The following is a 21,373-nucleotide window of genomic DNA, read 5'->3' on the forward strand; positions in this document are numbered from 1 at the left end:
TCAAGGAAAAAAGATTGTTTTAATTTTTTTAGATGAAAGAATTAAGCATCTTAATTTTTTTTTTTGAAAGAAAAGAAGTAATAATAAAATATAATTTATTAGAAATTATATATATTCACAAAATCATTTTAGACGTGTACATTTTTAAGAATTTGGGACATTTATTATTAAATAACAAAAAATAAATAAAATTTGAACAACAAGAAGAAGTTGCATTTTTCTTTAGGAGGCTAACAAAATAAAATGTCTTTTGTCTCCGTCACAAATGGTCCATTCATTAATGGTTTTGTCTTGGGAGTTAAAAGAGTTGGGTCTCACTCAATACTCTATATTCTTCTTTTACTGGTTTATAAATTTTATGCTAAGGCGAAAATACAATTCAAAAATATAAATTATATTAGCACTCTAAAAATGCTGTTTGTAGAGCCCCAATATCACTCTTTAAACAAATAATGGTAAAAGGAAATAATAATAATAATAAAATTGGGTACAATTTAAAGGACTCTAAATTAGAGATTTGGCTAAAAGCTCAATGGCATCAAATTGTCCATCACCAAATGGCATGCCAAAAAGGGTATGTATGGGCATGCCAAATAGGCTCTTTTTTAGGGCCGAGGATCCTCTTCAGCCAAATAACTCTCAATCTTGTGGTCTAAATTCAGTCACATCATCAACCGGTTAAAGTTCATATTGGGAATTTCATTGTAACTGAATTTGTAAGTGGTAGACTTTAACCAGATGATGACATGACTGAAACTGAAGTTCATATTGAGAATTTCATTGTAACTGAATTTGTAAGTGGTAGACTTTAACCAGATGATGACATGACTGAAACTGAATCACAGCATTGAAGCCCGAAAGAGATTTGGTTATCACTTTTATATCACTAGAAAAAATTTAAGAAAATAAATGCAAGTACTGCTTTTCAAAGTTACACAATTGCAATATCCAACTGATGTTATTTCAATTATGTGATAAGGATAAGGATTATGGATAAGATTCTACGTTTCAAACTTAAACTTCCTATGAAATATTGTTCCTTAATTTTAGTGGTGATGCAATTTTTTTTCTTATGCGTACTTAGTGGAAGTTTCAAACTTTTTCTTCGAAAATGAGAGATCATATTATCTAAGTTTGAGGTACGCTAGTGATACATTTTGGACAAAGAATAATATATATATCCGTCCCCGTTCAGATTATTTTCTATAAAATAATAACAAATGTAAAGTAGAACATCATACAATTTTTTTTTTTTTTTTTACATGGACTTAAACTTTTAACCTTTTACTCTGAAAGAGGATAAATTACTATTAAACTATAACATTTGAACTTTTAACCTTCTACTAGGAAGATGATGAACCAAAGTAAGAATTTTACACAGTAGTGGACAAACGTTGAAAATGAATGTTGTTATAAATGTCCCATTTATGTGGTTAAACTTGTTTTTGCAAAGTTTTGGTCACATGACTCACATACTAGGTCCAGGACTTAATTACCAAACCATGTCAAGTGAGGTCTGGCTCAAGTTAAATGAAAGAAAACTGGCCTTTGTTATTCGCATCCCCAAACGCCCCAAACATAAGCAGCAATGGAAACAATAAATTGAAGAAACAAATAAAAGAATAAAAAATAAAGTAGAAGAAATAGATTTTGCAACAGAACTAAAGCCAAGGCAAAATGTTTTGGTTTTATACTTTTTATTTTTGTATGTTCACTCATCAGATATGGATCTGACGTACATAAGAACTTGAAAAAGAAATCAGCTAATTAGAAACGTGGGCCTCCTGGTCCATGTGGTCCATGTGGTCCAGGTGGTCCACCAAACATTGGTCCACAGCACCTCTCGAAGATGCAGCAGCAGCATAGGAGATAGAAACTGCAAAATAAATAAATAAATCCATTAATTAACTAATCAACATTTTTTATTTTTTATAGTTAAAATTTACTTCAACAATGATGTTTTGCTTCCTTATTTTGGATTAAAAATACATATTCACAAGAATCACAACATTTTGATACACAATATTGTCTACTTGTGTGAGAGAGGGCAATAGTGTATTTTTAAAGTAATTTTAGTGGAGGCAGTAGTGTAATTTTATAGATATACATATCAAAACAACTAAAATAGTAAGGCATATTACTTAACCAAAAAAAAATTCAGCGGGCGCAATTGCCCCAGACTTATACATACCTCCATCCCCTGATTGTCGCAAGAACATAATTTTAGTCATGTCACTATATAATTTACTTTAAGGAAAAATGGGTACATTTGCACCATTTCATTTTATGGTGTCCAAAATCATGTTTAATGGACTCTGACAAAATAGGTGTAAATTAACCGATACAGATCGCGTATCGGACTAAAAAAAGGATCGCATATTGACCGGTAAAATATTCTGAAATTGAATATATTTGTAATTTGTGCAATAACATTATTAAATTTTCACAATTCGCCGTTTAACTTTTTTTTTAAACACGGGATCCTAAAATTGACCTAATAATTTAATGACAAGTTAGGGCACGGCGCCTTAATTCTAACTTTTTCCGGATAAAAAACAAAAAACAAAAAACAACAACGAAAGTATGCATTTGTAGCTAAATGACTCTCAATCTTGTAAATGAGAGAGAACTAACCATGAAGATAGGGCTCGGCATATTCCTCCACACAGAAAATCAAAGCAGCCACAACCCGGAGGCCCTGGTGGTCCTGGTGGCGGTCCCCAACCTGGAGGCATCTCTCTCTCTCTCTCACACTCTCTCTCACTATATAAAATGTAGTAGTGAAGCGAATGGGCTGATACAATCCTTGCAAAGGTTTCTACTTTATATACATAAAAACTTAGAGAGAGAGGAGAGAGTCCTTAATGAAGAAGTATTCTTCTTCCACCTTCCAGCAACCATATTTGACTATTAAGTGAAAAGGTTAAGTAACAGTGTTGGAAAATCTTATCCAACCAACTCTTCTTCTTCAACCTACCTTTCCAACTTCTATTTATCATACATAAATTATGGGTTCAACCTTTTATACAAACCCTTCTGCAAAATTTATTTATTTTTCATCACACGTTTCAAAATGAGACATATCTAGAGTTATGTACTGTGGTATTTTACATCAGCAAGTTTCTAAATTATAAGACATGGATTAGAAAAAAAGTTCAACAATCTAGGCTTTCCCATATATGCTCGACTTCTATGTCCACTAAAACGCGTATAACTCCTTGTAAGAATGAAATATGAAAATGCGGTGGATATAATTGAAAAGTTGACTCAAAATTCTTGAGTCTTAGGACCTCTTTGGATGTCTTAAATTGTTTAGTTTGGATTGAGATCACTTCATTTGACTTGTTTACGGTCAAATTTCCTCTGCGTTGGATAAAATGACCGTTCATTTTACCCCTATCTTCGTATTTAGTTCGTTTTGACTTTAGCTTCTGCTATTGTCTTCAAGTTTTGTGTTGAATTATCTCTATTGACCTCTTCTTTTGTTTTCGCTTCTGTTTTTCGGATTTAGTTTTGTCTTGAGACTTCTTATGAGGCTCTCTTGTTGTTCTAGAGGTGGTATTTATCTCTAGTGACCTCTTTTTTTGTTTTCGTTTCAGTTTTTCGGACTTGATATTATGTCGACGACTTTAAAAGAAAAATATTGAACTTGCCAATGAATATTCACTATTTTGCTTATTAATTTTTTTTTTTCCTGGCAATAAAATAACAGTCATACGCCATCTACATAACACATCCATAAAGGACAGAACAGATGCAACAAAGGTAAGCCATAAAAAGGCAAACAAAACCTGAAGCAAAATGAAGAAAAATGAAGATTAGGCTCCAGATTTGCTGAGAAAAACAACAGAAGCTACCACATGAGACGAGCATCAACAGGAGTGACACAAAGGTCAGGTCATCAGCAAAACAACTGCTCCAAAGCTCCGTCCACAAGGCGCCTCTGACTGGTGAAAAAACCACCCAAACCCCGCACAAGACGGGGACCACAAAAACTGACATTGACATATATCTGAGATCTAGCCAGGGACAACAAAAAACCGACATAGATCTGAAATCTAGCTGAAGAAAGAAACACAGATCTACACAGATCTGCCCAATCTGGCCGAAAACAAGCCAAACCAAAGTAAATCTAGCAAAACAAAAACAAAAACGGCGTAAAAATTACCCACATAACGTACTTATTATTACACACCGATGTTATTTAACCTGTGAGAGGCAAGAAACATCACCTCCCCACTCCCATGGAAGGCAGCAGGGAGAAACCAGACGGAGAAGACGAGAAGGTGGCGGCTGAAAAGGTGTGTCGGTGGAGGGTTCTAGAGAAAGAGTTGGCTTTTTTTCTCCATGCGGTATTGAACCAAGACGGGTTGGGCCTTGAAAGTCTATTTTGCTTATTAAAATAACTAACCAATCATTGACCAAAGTACTACATTTCAATACAACAATATGACCCTCAAATTATAATTATACAAAAATTCAATACAACAATATGTCCATGTTAAATATCATTGCTCATTTGAAGATGATGACCAAACTACCTCACTCAATCAAATCATCACTTTTTACGTATGATAAGTTGATAACCATCCTAGTACATTGAAACATTACTTTTAATCCACTACTTTTGTAACGTATAAATGCACCCAAAAAATGCTTCAAATCTCCCATTTGGACAAACTAAATCATCAAAACAAAATATTGAACCTAGAACCAAGACCAATCATTCATTCCCTTGAGAAAAATAAAAATAAACAATAATAAGGTGTTTGAATGGCTTCATAACCAAGAAATTAGTACCACAAAATTGCATGGAGTTCAGGAGGTTGGCTTCAAGTGGGTAATCTGCACACACTAGTCAATCCAACACTTGTCACCTACTCTAATCTGTAAAAACTAACAAAATTCAATCCCACACACCAAGGAGGACTGAACAAAAATTTTATGATCTCTTAACCATGCAAAAGATTCATAAGAACATCTATACATAGCACACAATCAACAAAATCATGTGCATGGAACTGTCATATGTTGAAAATGCCTTTTTCATTTGAAAATGAAACTGTCATATGTTGAGAGCAAGTGGTGATGTCCCTCAAGCAAATTAAACTCTTGCAAGATCATATCATCTCAATAAATTGAAAATACATTAGAAACAACTTTGATTTTGAAATCCACAATAAATAACTGGCAACGCATAAATTTTACAGGAACACCACCCCATCACCTAAGATAACCCAAAATTGTTAAGGTTCGATACTCACCCATACACTTAACTGACCTTATCATGCTTCACTTTTCTTCTTCTTCTTTTTCTCTTTCTTCTTGCTTGGGGTTTCAGTTTCTTCTTCGTCCGGCTCAGCATGTTTTCTCTTCTTTTTCTTCTTCTCTCCGGCTTCAACATTCCCACCATTGTTATCTACCTCAGCATTCTCAGCTAAATGTTTCTTCTTTTTCTTCTTCTCTTTCTTCCGCTCTTCACTTTCTGGTTCAGCGGAGGGCCCATCTTCAGGCAAGGCTGTGACCTCTTCTTCGGCTTTCTTCTTCTTCTTTTTCTTCTTTTCTTTCTTCTGTTCATCAGCTGCCTCTTCTGCTGCGGCAGTCTCAGATGGTTCTGCTTCACGCTTCCTCTTTGGGACAATTTCTTCTTCTTTCTCAGCTGCTGATTCAGTCCGCCCAAGAAGAGAATCCGCTGAAGGATTGTAAGTCTACACAAAACAAGTAGTCATTACCATGCAACAAGTAAAAAAAAAAATCAACAATATCATACAACCACATGAAATAAATTCGAGACCTTGGCAGCGGTTATCAATGCTCCCGCTCCCTTCTTACGGTCCTTGTCATAGAATTCTATCTTAGGTTTGCCTTTAGCTGAACCAGCAGAACGACTCAATTCTCTGCCTTCAAGCTGCCTTAATCGTGCTTCAAGCTATGAAAGATTACACAAGAGAAAAAATTAACTAAAAGATAATGTAAAAGAAGCATAGATACTTGCCAACTTATGATCCCAAGTACCTTAGCTCGGTTCTCCAAACCCATAGTGTTGTCTACGCTATCTCCAAGAGCATCATATCGAATTGCTAATGCAGTTTTGGCAGCAAGAGATCGGGAAATTTTTCCCTTATGTTTTGGTGCTGCCTGCCCAATTAAGGAAGCATGGTAGATAAGTCCGTACTTGGGGGTTGCATGCTTTGTCTTTAAAGCTCGGAAGAGAGCCTTTTCGGCACCAAGAATTTGAACCGTACTCCCTGGTTGCTTCGCAAGATTCAATAAACTGCCCCCGTGTGCAATAAGGCGGGCACCAACTAGTTCTCCAACAAGAGCAGTAAGATTCGGCGCGATGGTGTTCATCCTACTCTTTAAGTAGTCATACAGTTGAGCTCTATACTCTGAAAGAGAGAGAACCTGGTCGCAGAGGTCCTTAATATTCATCAAATCCAGTTCACTAACTTCAGTACCCATAGAAATCATGGCTGCCTCTTTCAATTCCGTCTCCACCTCTTCTGGTAATATCTGTGAACATTTACAACGGCCATTAATTAATAATCACCAAATCCATAATCAGCCAAAATAGAAAATAATTTCCTAGCTCTAAAACCATAGTATCACGAACAAGCATCAGAAAACCTATTTGACATGCAACACACTCAAATAATTTAGATAAAACATAAACCTAGCAGATTTCTCTATCCATTCAATCCAAGCCATAACTTTCTGTTCAAAATATCCATTTCCTTTCCATAATAATTAATGAATAACCAGAATTATGCAAGAACTATTGAACATGATACCATCTGATGATCTCCATGCTGCCCTGATTGGGACTTGGGAGAGGTTACAATTTCATTCCCACAGAGTCGTCATTAAACTGGGTAGGCAATACAATCGGGCAGAATGGTGAGTGCATATGGTGCCTTTAATATGAAAAGCTAAAGGGACCTTTCGGGAAGAGAAAAAAAGAAGTGATAATAAAGCTCAAGGATAAAATGAAAAGATGGATTTTGGAATCCAAAACCTACTACAAACAGAAAATGGTAACCTTATTTGCTGCCCATATGGATAAACCTAGTCAGTACAATTGTGATTGAAAACAAAATAAAAGCCCTACCTCAGAAAAATCAAGCTTTGCAGCATTTGTACGATTACCCAGCATCTTTACTACTTTGGCATAGACAATGTTATCTTGTATAATCTTTGCAAGCTCCGGAAAATGCCACCCGTACCATTCTCGAACTCTCATTGCATACGTATTCAGTTCTTTGTCAAGATCATCCAACAAGCCAATGGCCTGAATGATCATTGTATCCACCTGGTAGAACAGTAAAAATTAAGTGCTAATCCTGAGAAATCAGTTTTTTTAATTGAAATAGAAAGAAAACAGAACTAATTGAATTACTTCCCATTTTGATAATCCATTGTTTATTGCATGCATTGATTCTAGCAATATATGTAGTTGCTTATAGAAAGAAAAAATATAGAAAAAAAGAAAAGAAAAAGAAAGCCAAGAATATATAAACAAGCAAATTCACCTTGCCAGAATCAATAAAAATAATAACAAATATGAAAAGGAAGTCACCTTATCAGGGCTGAATTTAAGCTTGTATCTAGAAAGGCTGTGGGATAAACCCAAGCTCATTGGAGCCAAATCTTGAGTAGCTAGACCAGATATGAGTTCAGTCAATTGACTTCTCACCCCTCTCATCAGTTCCATCACGGTGTTGTTGTGAACACATTCAATTTTCTGCAGGAGATTAAATGACTCAACATAAAATGGAATAAAGTAGCAGGGAATCAATGTAATGATATCTGAAATTTCTTAATATTTAGGGTGTGAGCTAACCAGTTTGTCCTTAATTGCATTTCCAAGTTTAGAATCAGCCACAGCCAATGTTTCACCATCACAATGAGCACGCAGGAACTTGCGGAGACCTTTGCTGGGCTTGCTATCAATCAATAAGGTGGCAGCAGACAGGGCCTCTGATGTGTTCTCAAACTTAGAGAAAGCTTTTAGTTTCACAACCTAATTTTAATTTTAAAAATAACAATTAGATCAATGATTTAATGACAAATTTAAGAAAGAATAAGAGCAAGAACCCAAACCAGGGAACAAGAAAACAAAAAACTTCCGAGGAAAATAAATAAATTATTGCATCAAAAACCTCATTACTAACCGATCAGGTAAATGGACATGATAACAGTAGAACAAGGAAGAAAAAGTTTGAAGTTTTAGAATCTGACAATAGTCAGAACCAACACAAGGAATGGGTAAATTATTGTCAAGTTACAATTGAAAAGAACATACGAATTATTTTCCGTGATGGGATTATCAAACTTGAAATAAACTGATATTATCACAAACATCAATAAAGTAGTATAAAATTAGAAACAAAGAAACCCGGAAATTCTCAATCCAATATTTAGAATACATAAATTTTGAAAATTTACACACCTATGACTAACACAATCCATGTGCATTTCAAGCAATGCAAGATACATCAACATGCCATTGGATGGATGCTCTTCCAAGCAAAAAAAAAAAATAGAATCAAACGTGAAGATACCGTGACAGATATAAGACACTTATATACCAACTTAAACAAGTTGATTACACCAACATATAATACCTCAATAGCACATCAAGGTCCCAATTCTAAATGACTCCTATTTCTATTTGTTCCACACTTTTTTGTTCTTTTTTCTTTTTCAGATTTATGGCAGAGCTTGTAATGAAATTCACCATGTCCCAAAAAGTAACCATCGAATAAAACTCCATATTCTAAAAAGCAATACAAAGACGAAGATATATATACACACAATAACATAGGCATGCAAGTATATAATGCTTATGAGGGAGAGGAAACACAGAAATAACCTGTCTAGCTGTGTCAGCTGTGGAAAACTCTTTCCACAAATCCTGCAATAGAAATCAAACGATTAGTATACAAGGACATGAGATTCATACTCCAAATACACACAAATTTCTACACACATCGATACTTATATATATATAAATATAATGAAACCAATTACCTCAATATATAATGCAATAGAAATCAAACGATTATTAAAAAAGGACGCGAGCTTCATACCCAAAAGACCCACAAATTTCTACACACATTGACGTATATATATATATATAATGAAATGAAACCAATTACCTCAACTTTGGAGAGCTTCCCTTCATCCAATACTTTAAAAAGGGCAAAGCCCGCAGGAGTTTCGAACAACACAAGCATTTTTAATGCCTCAAAGTACACCTGCAATAATCGTTAACACAATTATATTCTGAAACACTCAGTTAAACACCATATTAAGTTGCAGATTTATACTTTGAGATGAGAGGATCGCCGGCCCAGAGAAAGGAGAGGAAGAGGGTCGTCGACGCAGAGAGAGTGGGAGCGCAGCTTTAGTAAAGGAGTGGTGTGGTCGCTCGCAGCGGGGTTAGGGTTTTGGTGGAGGGGGAGGGGGAGGGGGCTGCGGCTCTTAAACCCTAAAAGTAAAGTGAGAAATAGGTTGTATTATATATATAGACACACTCCTGAACCCGGTTTAATTAATGGGTTTAATGCATACCCATCCGTACCCTGAACCGGTTTGAGTTACATATATATATACACAACTAAACAAATTTTTTTTTTTGTTTTTTGTTTTTCCCACTTAACTAAAAAAATTCAAATCAAAATGCCTAAAATCACAGCTTATATAAGCACGCTTATGCGCGTATATATACGAATGTATAAATACCTATAAAAATACCAAAAAATAAACATGAAGGCTTCAAGAAAAATTTGTGAAAACCATATAATTGCATCACCATATAACAATCATTCCAAAATCTGCATCACCATATAACAATCATTCCAAAATCTGCATCAACTCGATAACGATCATTCCAAAATCTGAATCCGTTGTTTTTTTTTTTTTTTTTTTTTTTTTTTTTTTTTTTTTTTTTTTGTGTCAAAATTATGAAAATTGATAACTTTAGGGTTTGCTTGATTGTAATTTTGAAAATAAAAAATTATTTTCAGATAATTGAAAATCAAAAAATTGCACAAAGACTTTGCATGGTTTAATTATTTAAAAATTGTTTTTTGAAAATTTAATTATAAAATTAGATGTGTTGCAAATAAATGTCTTTTATAATTATCTGAAAACAGTTATATGTTTTCAAAGTTACCAGTTACGAACCAAAACATAACTTTAGTTTTAAGGTGAAGAGTGAATTGTTGAGTTTGAGATATTCGGTGTGTTATCCGCCTCTTTCATAAAAACTGTGTCTAACATATAGCGGAGATAGAGGATGGGCGTAGGGAATTTGAGGGAGAGAATGGGTCTGTTTTGGATAAAAATGGAAATGTAAGAGAAAATTAAGAGTAGGTGAAAGGGTAAAGGTGTCTTTTTAGGCATCTAATGCCTCAAACTATATTTGCAATAATCATTAATTCTATATTTTTATATTTGCATCCAAACTAGGGGTGGCAAATTCTTTCTGTAAAAATATCCTTTTTAGTGACAAATAAATTAAAATAACAAAATAACATTATTCTATATTTTTTAAAAAAGAAATGACGGCAGTGGTAGATAGCAATTACGGTGGTGGTGGAGGTGAATAGCGGCAGTGGTGTTGGAATGGGCGGTTGAATTAGTCCTTGATCAATTTACCGACTCTCTTAATCAAGCAACACTAATCTACACCAAAATATTAGTTAAAGTTGAGAACTAAGGGTTGAAAATGGAGCAAATTCATATGAATTCATATCTAAATCCATTTAATGTTTGGTTATATGAAATTGAAATTGGAGGAAAAATTTAGTTCAAAGTTATACAAAAATTTTCTTCAATTTCAATTTTAAGACTCTAATTCTATATAACCAAACATACCCTTAATGTCAGGATTCATATTTGAATCCGAAATTGTAATATGAACAACATGGGATGTGATCCATGCAACCCATTTTTGAATTCAGATTCAAAAGCAGATCCAAACCTGATAAAAGGAGGACTTCAAATTGAATCTCAAATCAAGCACACTCCATTTGAAGTCATAGTAAAAGATGAATCATTTACTTGTTCTTGGCGGTTTATCATCAGCATCAACATTAGTTGCAGTTTATTATTGGATAAACATTTGCTACTATTGAAACACTTTGATTACAATCTCAACACCATTTTCTGCATCAACATTAGTCGATGTTTAGTAATTTCACAAGGATTGTTTTTAAAACACGAACCTAAGGTTATCATTTGGTGGATGAGGCCTCTTGGCATGACCTAGAAGTTAGGTGGCAAGCCTTTAACCCGAACTCATCCAATTCTTGTGGTGTGGCTCTGTGGCACTTGTTCCCAAATTGTCATCGACTTATCACATTATGTATAGAGGATCTACGCATTTAATAGATCGGTCATACCATGTCATCAATATTCTAGAAGCATTAAATTATTTATCACCAGAAGTGTCCAGGAACATTTGGTACAAAAAAAAAAAAAAAAAAGGAAAAAAGAAATTAAAGGAATGCAAACATGTATACTCTACGTGTCTTGTATTTTTTAATCATTTATCTTTAAAACATATTTCACGGTAGAAATATGTCAAATCTTCATTCTTTTCTAATATATACACGCATACAAACACGTATACTTATTACATGTGCAATTGTGGAAATGTTGTTATATGGGAGTCTGGAGAGGATATGCTTGGTTGCTCCCAATCGCTGAATAATATATGAAACAAAATTAATCGGGTCGCAAATTGTCTTCTTTTCCTTTTTGCATTTTCTTATGTTGTAGATGGTTCTTTATAAATTTAAAATTGTTTTTTTAAAATATTTCCTTTTCTCTTGTTTGCCTTCCCAGGAAATGCTTGATGTTCAGTTTGTTCATGTGTTGTTGAGCAGCTTGATGAGCTGATGGCTGCATATTGTTTTATGGTGTTCAAACAACTATAGGTAAAATAGATAGGTAATTTCTGTTTCTTTCTTTGTTAACATTTTTTTTAGTAACTGCTAAAATTTAAAAATTAATGGTGTGTCAGTGTAGGATCTTAGATTGCTTAGAGTCACTTAGCAAGATAGCTAGACCCTTGTGTAATTTACTTGTCAAGAAGACTCCATTTGTTTTTGATAAAGCATGTCTAGATGCTTTTTATCAACTTCGATCTCTTCTATCATCCGTTCCCATCATGCAACCTCAAATTGGTCCCAACCATTTGAAATCATGTGCGATGCGTTTGACCATGCAATGGGTGCCGTCTTAGGCCAAAGGGTGGGTAAACTACCATGCGTCATATACTATGCAAGCAAAACGAAGCTTAATTGAATTACTCCACCACTGAGAAGGAGTTAGATTTATTTGCAATTGGTAGTGCTTGTGTCATTTTCCCCCTCCTTTTTGGTCATTTCTTCTATTGTTGTGCTAGTCATGTTTTACTTAAATCCTTTTTTTTTTATTTTTTATTTTTAACCTAGTTTGGACTACTCATTAATTGATCTCTGTTTCGTCAAACATGTTAACAGACCACCCTCATGGTTTTCTCAATTCCGGCCTAGTCGGAATAACCTCCGTGGTTGGTCACTTATTTCATTACATTCTCTCTTTATGCTGTGCCAACATTATTAATGACACAAGTTTTCGTACTGGTAGTGTTCCTTTTGTTTTCGTGGGCATCATGGTTGAGATGAGGCCAGTATATGATGAAACTCAAGTGTTGAGGAGAATTTTGGGGGATCAATGGAAGAACACCATGTTTTAAAGACTGTTTCGTCAAACATGTTAACACACCAGTAGCTGCTCTGTTTTGTGTTACTCATTGTGATATAATTATTTTTGTTTTAATTTCAGTTCCATGTAAACTCTTGTTGGTTGTGTAATTCTTGTTTTTGCTTTACAAAGAGCCCAAGGGGAAGATAGATTTATCTACACATTCTATGCAGTTGTAGAACTCAAACTTAAAATGACTGTGCCACTAAAAGTACAAGAGCACTCATATTGTTGTATGTGTGTAGTTTTTGTTTTTTAGAAACTATTTTGTAGTTTTTTCAAACTGGTTTATTTTTACACTCAAAAAACTAAAAATTGTTTAATTCTTTGAAAATTATTCTGATAGTTGCATTCAAAATAGCAAGATGGAGTTTTTCTAACATCTGTGCATCAAAATTCTACAAATAAAAATTTGAGATTCTCAAAAGTCAACAAAAATTGATTGACAAAATGGTTAGATTTCAAGAAGAATGGTGTTGTACAATCCTCAGTTCAATGGCAGGAAAATTAGAAATTTTAATTTTTTTGTAATTAATTTGCTAAGATTTATTTTTGAAACATAAGAATAAAGAAGTGGGTGTTTTTTTTTTAATAATAAATAAAGAGCATGTTGTATAAACTAAGGTAGGCTTCAGCCTATGCTGAAGAAACAGGCCATTGGCACATGTGAACAAAAGAGCACAAAACATGGCCCAAAAAACAAGGGCACAAACCACCTACTGTTTCAGAATCGGATGTCAAAAGTAGTTCTCCAGAGTTTGATTGGGCCACAAAATCTGGGCCACTATTTGCGTTTTGTGACCTTTGTTTTCTTTGTGCCTATGGGCCTCTCCGACTAAAGTTGGGCTGTATTGCCCAATAAAAATATAAAAGGTAAACCCTAATTAACCGAAGTAAATGAGAAAACAAAGAAAGGGAAACCCTACATTTATATATGTATTATCTATAGATTTTTTGTCAAGAAGCCAAATTCCAAACGCCAATCTCCCAAAACCTGAAACTTTGTTAGCAAGTAATATCTCCTTTTCCTTTTTGGCAAGTAATATATATATATATATACATATATAGTATATATGACGGCCATATAATTCTGCACACCGCCTCTCCTTTCTAGGAGCCAAAGTATTTTTGGCCATATAATCTCTCCTGATAATCATTCTCCGCATTAGATATTCTTTGAAGAACCGTATGAATGGTCGTCATCGTGGGGAAATCTTTGCCGTAAAACATCGTACCAATGTGAAAGGATTTTGACAAATGGGGAATTCCCGATGTGAAAGAAAATAAGTGCCCGATTTCGACAAAGGTGTTGTCATCTGATGAAACTCGTGCTTTTCTCAATTCCTCTCTGCGGTCGGAATCACCTCCATCAGTGACAGTCTGTTAATTCTCTGTTTTTGTCGTGCCTTGACACACAAGTTCAACAACAGACACAAGGTCAACAACTAGCATTCCCTTTCTTGTCATGACGATTTCTCAGAGAGGGCCAAAAACTTGGGCATTAAGGAGGAGACTGACAGATTCCATTGATGACGATGTGTTAAATAGTGCACAGAAACTTGGGCATTAAGGAGGAGACTGACAGATTCCATTGAAGAGACAAGTTTTGGTTTGGGTCCCCATGACACCGCATTGTTCCGATTTGTCGCTTCAAGATGCCAAAGCCAAAAAAAAAAAAAAAAAAAAAAAAGACTCCAATATATGAATAAATTATACTGCGAAAGAGCACAAACGTACACACAATGGAATTGAGCCTGTGTCTAGGATGTCAATAATTTCCATACCTCTATGAAACAGGCATATAGAAGGGTCATGGGATCATATATTATGTTATGTAGGTTCACACAAATGCTTACAATCAATAAACATACTTTTTCAGCCTCAAAATCTTAGAACATAGCCTCACACACACAAAAGGGCAAAAAAGAAGTCGAAAAAAATTATCAGATGCAGATAGCAAGAAAAGCATTCTAATTTTTTTATATTTCCAGGAGATATCGAATAAATACCTCATATTATCTTATTCCAACTATTTTGAAGACTTGCAGCTCCTCGTAATATATAATTATCAATATGTAAAATAAACATGAAAAAAAAGAAGGAAAAGGAAGATGCATTCTAAATATCTATGTGCTGCTCACATTTGAAGCATAGTTAAGTTCTGAACTTGCGCTGGAACTTTGCATCTTTCTCCCAGGCGAGACGAAATTTAAACAGCAGGAGCAACAAAACGAGAATGCAGCCCTCCAAATTCCATTTTTTGCTCTAGTGGAACATGAAGCATCTCCAGCTCCCATTTCTAATGGAGAAGGTATCAGGTTACCAACATTCTGCGGTCTAGATCCAAGTGAAAAAGCAGGGGATCCAAATTTCTGATCAATACATGGGCTGCTGTGGAAGGTGGTCTAGAGATTCCACGAGAACTTGCATAAATTTTACACGAACATCAACCCATCGCCTAAGATAACCCAAAATTGTTAAGTTTCCTACTCACCCATAAACTTCAACTGACCTCATCATACTTCACATTTCTTCTTTTTCTCTTTCTTCTTGCTTTGTGTTTCAGTTTCTTCTTCATCCGGTTCAGCATGTTTCCTCTTCTTTTTCTTCTTCTCTCCAGCTTCAACATTACTGCCATTGTTGTCCAACTCAACATTCTCAGCTAAATGTTTATTCTTTTTCTTCTTTTCTTTTTTCCGCTCTTCACTTTCTGGTTCAGCAGAGGCCCCATCTTCAGGCAAGTCTGTAACCTCTTCTTCAGCTTTCTTCTTCTTCTTCTTTTTCTTTTCTTTCTTCTGTTCATCAGTAGCACCAGTCATCTCCTCTCCTGCTTCAACATTACTGCCATTGTTGTCCAACTCAACATTCTCAGCCAAATGTTTCTTCTTTTTCTTCTTTTCTTTTTTCCGCTCTTCACTTTCTGGTTCAGCAGAGGCCCCATCTTCAGGCAAGTCTGTAACCTCTTCTTCAGCTTTCTTCTTCTTCTTTTTCTTCTTTTCTTTCTTCTGTTCATCAGTTGCAGCAGTCATCTCCTCTCCTGCTGCGGCAGTCTCAGATGGTTCTGCTTCACGCTTCCTCTTTGTGACTTCTTTCTCAGCTGCTGATTCAGTCCGCCCAAGAAGAGAATCCGCTGAAGGATTGTAAGTCTACAGAAAACAAGGAGTCATTACTTGCATGCAACTAGGACAAAAAATCAACAATATTATACAACCATTTGAAATAAATTACAGACCTTGGCAGAGGTTATCAATGCTCCTGCTCCCTTCTTACGGTCCTTGTCATAGAATTCTATCTTAGGTTTGCCCTTAGCTGAACCAGCAGAACGACTCAATTCTCTGCCTTCAAGCTGCCTTAATCGTGCTTCAAGCTATGAAAGATTACACGAATTTCTTTTAACTAAAAGACGAATGTACAAGAAGCATAGATACTTGCCAACTAATGATCCCTAGTACCTTAGCTCGGTTCTCCAATCCCATGGTGTTGTCTTCACCATCTCCAAGAGCATCATATCGAATTGCTAATGCAGTTTTGGCAGCAAGAGATCGGGAAATTTTTCCTTTATGTTTTGGTGCTGCCTGCCCAATTAAAGATGCATGGTAGATAAGTCCATACTTGGGGGTTGCATGTTTTGTCTTCAAAGCTCGGAAGAGAGCCTTTTCCGCACCAAGAATTTGAACCGTACTCCCAGGTTGCTTTGCAAGATTCAATAAACTGCCCCCATGTGCAATAAGACGGGCACCAACTAGTTCTCCAACAAGAGCGGTAAGATTTGGCGCGATTGTGTTCATCCTACTCTTTAAGTAATCATACAATTGCGCTCTATACTCTGTAAGAGAGAGAACCTGGTCGCAGAGGTCCTTAATGTTGATCAAATCAAGCTCACTAACTTCAGTACCCATAGAAATCATGGCTGCCTCTTTCAGTTCTGTCTCCATCTCTTCTGGCAATATCTGTGAACATTTACAATGAGCATTAATAATCACCAACTCAAATGCCAAAATAGAAAGTAATTTCCTAGCTCTAAAAACATAGTTTCAGGAACAAGCATCAGAAAACTTATTTGATGCGCAACAGACTTCAATAACCTAGATCAATATAAACCTAGCAGATTTCCCTATCGATTCAATCCAACCCATAACTTTCTGTACAGAATACCCAATACCTTTCCACAATAATTGAAGAATTGCTAGAATTATGCAAGGACTATTGAACAAGATACCATCGGATGATCTCCATGCTGCCCCGATTGGGTCTTGGAGTTGGGAGAGGTTACAATTTCATTTCCACTGACTTGTCATTAAACCGTACAGGCAGTACAATTGGGCCAAAATTAGTGGGTGCATATGGTGCCTTAATATGAAAAGCAAAAGGATAAAGTGAAGAGGCGGATTTCGGATTTCGGATTTCAAAACCTACTACGAACAACAAATGGTAACATAATTTGCTGCCCATATGGATAGACCTAGTCAGCACAATTGTGATTGAGAACAAAATAAAAGTTCTACCTCAGAGAAATCAAGCTTTGCAGCATTTGAACGATTATCCATCAGCTTTACTGCTTTGGCATAGAGGATATTATCTTGTACGATCTTTGCAAGCTCTGGAAAATGCCACCCGTACCATTCTCGAACCCTCATTGCATACGTGTTCAGTTCTTTGTCAAGATCATCCAACAAGCCAATGGCCTGAATGATCATTGTGTCCACCTAGTAGAACAGCAAAAATTAAGTGATAATATTGAGAATTCAGTTTTAATTGAAAGAGTAAAAAGAAAACAGACCTAATTAGCTTACTTCCTATTTTGATCCATCCATTGTTCATTACAAGCATTGATTCTATCTACATATGTAGTTGCTTATGAAAAGAAAAAAGGGGGAAAAAAAGTGGAAGCCAAGAATATAAAAACAAGCAAATCCACCTTGCCAATCAATAAAAATAATAACAATTATAAAAAGGAAGTCACCTTATCAGGACTGAATTTTAGCTTGTATCTAGAGAGGCTGTGGGATAAACCCAAGCTCATTGGAGCCAAATCTTGAGTCGCTAGACCAGATATGAGTTCAGTCAACTGACTTCTCACCCCTCTCATCAGTTCCATCACGGTATTGTTGTGAGCACATTCAATTTTCTGTGGGACATTAAATGATCCAACTTAAAATGGAATAAAGTGGAAGCAGGGAATCAATGTAATGACATCTGATATTTCTCAAGATTTAAGGTGTTAGCTGACCAGTTTATCCTTAATTGCATTTCCAAGTTTAGAATCAGCCACAGCCAATGTTTCACCATCACAATGGGCACGCAGGAACTTGCGGAGACCTTTGCTGGGCTTGCTATCAATCAATAAGGTGGCAGCAGACAGGGCCTCTGATGTGTTCTCAAACTTAGAGAAAGCTTTTAGTTTCACAACCTAATTTTGATTTAAAAAATAACAATTAGATCAATTACTTAATGACAAATTAAAGCAAGAATAAGAACAAGAACACAGAAAACTTCCGAGGAAAACAAATAAATTATTGCATCATAAACCTTATAATTTACCCATCAGGTAAATGGACATGATAACAGTATCATAAGGGAAAAAAAGTTTGCAGTTTTAGAAACTGATAATATTCAGAAACAACACAAGGAATAGACAAATGCTTATCAGGTTACAATTGAAAAAATCAATCAATGCAACTGATCCATAGATGTCTGTGATAGGATTATCAAACTTAAAATAAACTGATATTAACACAAACATCAATAAAATAAGAAACAAAGAATCCGGGAATTCTCACTCCAATGCATAGAATACAAAAATTTTGCAAATTTACAAAGCATATAACAGCTATGTCTAACACAGTCCAAGTGCATTTCAAACAATGCAAGAGGAGACATCACAAGTTGACCCAATATTAAAATGACACTCCAACTCAGGCTTCATTTCCCTTCTAACATGTCAACTAACATTCCATTAGATGGATGCTCTTCCGAGAAGAAAAACTAGTATCAATGCGAAGTTACCATGACAGACAACTTTGCATGTATAAGACTCCTAAATACCAACTTAAACAAGTTGATTACACCATCATAAAATAGTTCAATAGCATATCAAAGTTCCAATTCTACAGTGACTCCTCTTTCTATTTGTTTTTCACTTTTTTTTTTTTTCCTTTTTCTTTTTGAGATATATTGCAGAGCTTGTAACCAATTTCACCTATGAGCATCTATCTATAAAAAGTAACCAGAGAATAAAACTATAAGACCCAAGAATCTCAAAAGCAATACAAATAGTAAGATATATATGTATATATATATATACACACACACAAACATATGCATACAAGTATACAAGTATATGTTTTTTAATGAGAGAGAGGAAACACAGATATGACCTGTCTAGCTGAGTCAGCTGTCGAAAACTCTTTGCACAAATCCTGCAATATAAATCAAACGATTACTAAACAAGGACACAAGCTTCATACCTAAAACCAAACAAATTTTACACCCACAAATTTCTACACACATTGATACTTATATATATAGATAGATAAGAACAGCTGAATTAAAAATAAATAAATAAATAAAATGAAACCAATTACCTCAACTTTGGAGAGCTTCCCTTCATCCAATACTTTGAAAAGGGCAAAACCCGCAGGAGTTTCAAACAACACAAGCATATTTAACGCCTCAAAGAACACCTGCAATAATCATTAACACAATCATATCCTAAAACACTCGGTTAAACACCATATTAACCTGCAAAATCCGCCAATTTTATGTCTTTGATTACTCTCGTAACCCTTACAATGGTGATTAAAAAAAAAAAAAAAAGATTAGATTAGCAGAAACAGAGAATAATGTACTGTGCCTCGAGGAGAAGAGATGAGCCTGTGATGATATAAAGCAAACTAAGAACAGGACCGAGTAGAAAACCCTAAAATACTTATAGTGTTTCCGCTTCTCTCTGCTGCGTTTATAAAGAGAGACTGCGACAAGTAAGGAGGGTCAAGGGTTTGAGGAGGAGTTGTGCCAGGCTACCGGGTTCACGATTAGGGTTTGGTCGGGTTTTTGAGGATTTTTGGAACTAAACAACCCTCTACGGTTTCAAAAAATCTGAAATCTAATCAAACTATTTGAGTTATGGAACCAAACCAACCCAAATTGTGAAAAAATAGGTTGGTTCGGTCCCGTTCTATGGTTCTAGCTGAAATTTTTTTCCCTTAGAATTGTATAGATAACAAAAATAATAATGAAAACATTCACATTCCCAAATCCAGGATTAAAATAGATAGAGAAAAACATAAGGGAAGGTGGGTGAAATAGACCCAAAAACTAAACCTTAGAAATTAAAATAAGATTAAATCTTGCTGAAACTGAAAAGGATGATAAATCTGTGGTTGAAAACTATGAAACTTGATTGTTGATTGTGCTTGAGGCACAAATACGCTCTCAGACTGAGAGATCTGTGGAGAGAGTGTGAGAAAGGATGTCACTGACAGCTGTAATAAAAGATCAACGGCAATGACCGAACTTCGAAGGTTGCGTGAGAGAGATTGATCAACAACTAGATACCGCAACAATAACAAAAAATAAGATAGTGGAGGGATGTTGGAACGTACCCAAAAATCAAAACATTGGGAGAAAGAAAAAAAAAAAAAAAAAATTAGATAGTGATGAATGTTGGCTCACGTTTGATCGTTGTGTTGAAATTCCTTGCAATGTTAAGAGCAGTATATAAGTATAGATATATATATATATATATATATATAATATAAAATATATATATATACATATTATAACGGTTCGGTTTGGGTTAGTCCGGTCCTGTAGGATCCTAATTTGGGACCGAACCAAAAATTCACGGTTCTATTATTTTAGAACCGTGACCAGACCGAGCCATTATGGAACCAGCCCAAACCGCCCGATTCGGTTCAGTCCGATTTAGTTTTTCCGGTTGATGATTTTTTTGCACACCCTTATTCATGATTTCATATAGGTTAAAGAACTAAAGTGTCTATACGACAGCATTTACTTTTAATATATGACCATGTGCAACGGGCCGGGTTTGGGCAGGATTGACTGAATCCTACCCGACCCCATTACACAATTTAAAATCCCATTGGGTTAAAAATACAGATTTTGAAAAAAAAAAAGCATAAAAAAACACACACATTGGAGAGTTCTTTGCTAATGTAGAATGGTTGCTGCAGATAACAGTTTGGGGGTCCGGGAAAAAAGGGAGTTAACCCACAACCGATAAACTCTAAAATGTCATACCAAACAAGGAAATGATTGAAATGGAATGAAATGTCCATACCAAACTATGCCTTCCCTTATTTGGTTGCAATTATGAAATGATGAAAAAATAAAATGATAATCACCATTCTAAGTGGTAGTGGTGAAAGGTGGTGGCGATGAAAGTGGTGGAAGGCGATGGTGGTGGCGGAAACAGGGGAAGGTGTGGCGGTTGGGGAAGGCGGTGATGCGGCGAAAGGCAGTGGTGATGGAGATTTGGACTTGGAATGTAATGACTCGGTCATTTACTCCCTTTTTCTTTTTTGGCAAATTTTTTTTTTTTTTTTTTCGTTATTCGTCTTTTTCCCGAGTTCTGTTTTCTTCGCGTAACCTCATT

General features: G+C 35.4%; 2 protein-coding genes across 2 annotated transcripts; both read right to left on the reverse strand.

Moving 5' to 3' along the window:
• Nucleotides 1-1,662: 1,662 nt before the first annotated feature.
• LOC132299817 (probable nucleolar protein 5-2) lies at nt 1,663-9,470 on the reverse strand. The gene is made up of 10 exons (XM_059796641.1): nt 9,330-9,470; nt 9,159-9,257; nt 8,873-8,914; nt 7,841-8,020; nt 7,577-7,741; nt 7,109-7,309; nt 6,016-6,513; nt 5,795-5,929; nt 2,635-5,708; nt 1,663-1,876 (listed from the first exon to the last, which is right to left on the reverse strand). The coding sequence occupies exons 2-9, from the start codon at nt 9,234-9,236 to the stop codon at nt 5,286-5,288; spliced, it is 1,722 nt and encodes a 573-aa protein (XP_059652624.1). The 5' UTR covers nt 9,237-9,257; nt 9,330-9,470; the 3' UTR covers nt 1,663-1,876; nt 2,635-5,285.
• A 5,240-nt stretch (nt 9,471-14,710) lies between these two features.
• Nucleotides 14,711-19,977, reverse strand: LOC132299816 (probable nucleolar protein 5-2). The gene is made up of 9 exons (XM_059796640.1): nt 19,610-19,977; nt 19,341-19,439; nt 19,134-19,175; nt 17,987-18,166; nt 17,720-17,884; nt 17,262-17,462; nt 16,209-16,706; nt 15,989-16,123; nt 14,711-15,902 (listed from the first exon to the last, which is right to left on the reverse strand). Exons 2-9 carry the CDS (start codon nt 19,416-19,418, stop codon nt 15,273-15,275), a joined length of 1,929 nt encoding a protein of 642 aa, XP_059652623.1. The 5' UTR covers nt 19,419-19,439; nt 19,610-19,977; the 3' UTR covers nt 14,711-15,272.
• Between the last annotated feature and the right edge of the window lie 1,396 nt (nt 19,978-21,373).

The sequence above is a fragment of the Cornus florida genome, unplaced genomic scaffold, assembly GCF_030987335.1.
Source record: "Cornus florida cultivar Cherokee Brave unplaced genomic scaffold, ASM3098733v1 CherokeeBrave_3.0.0_Hap2_Chr03, whole genome shotgun sequence".
Lineage (NCBI taxonomy): Eukaryota > Viridiplantae > Streptophyta > Magnoliopsida > Cornales > Cornaceae > Cornus > Cornus florida.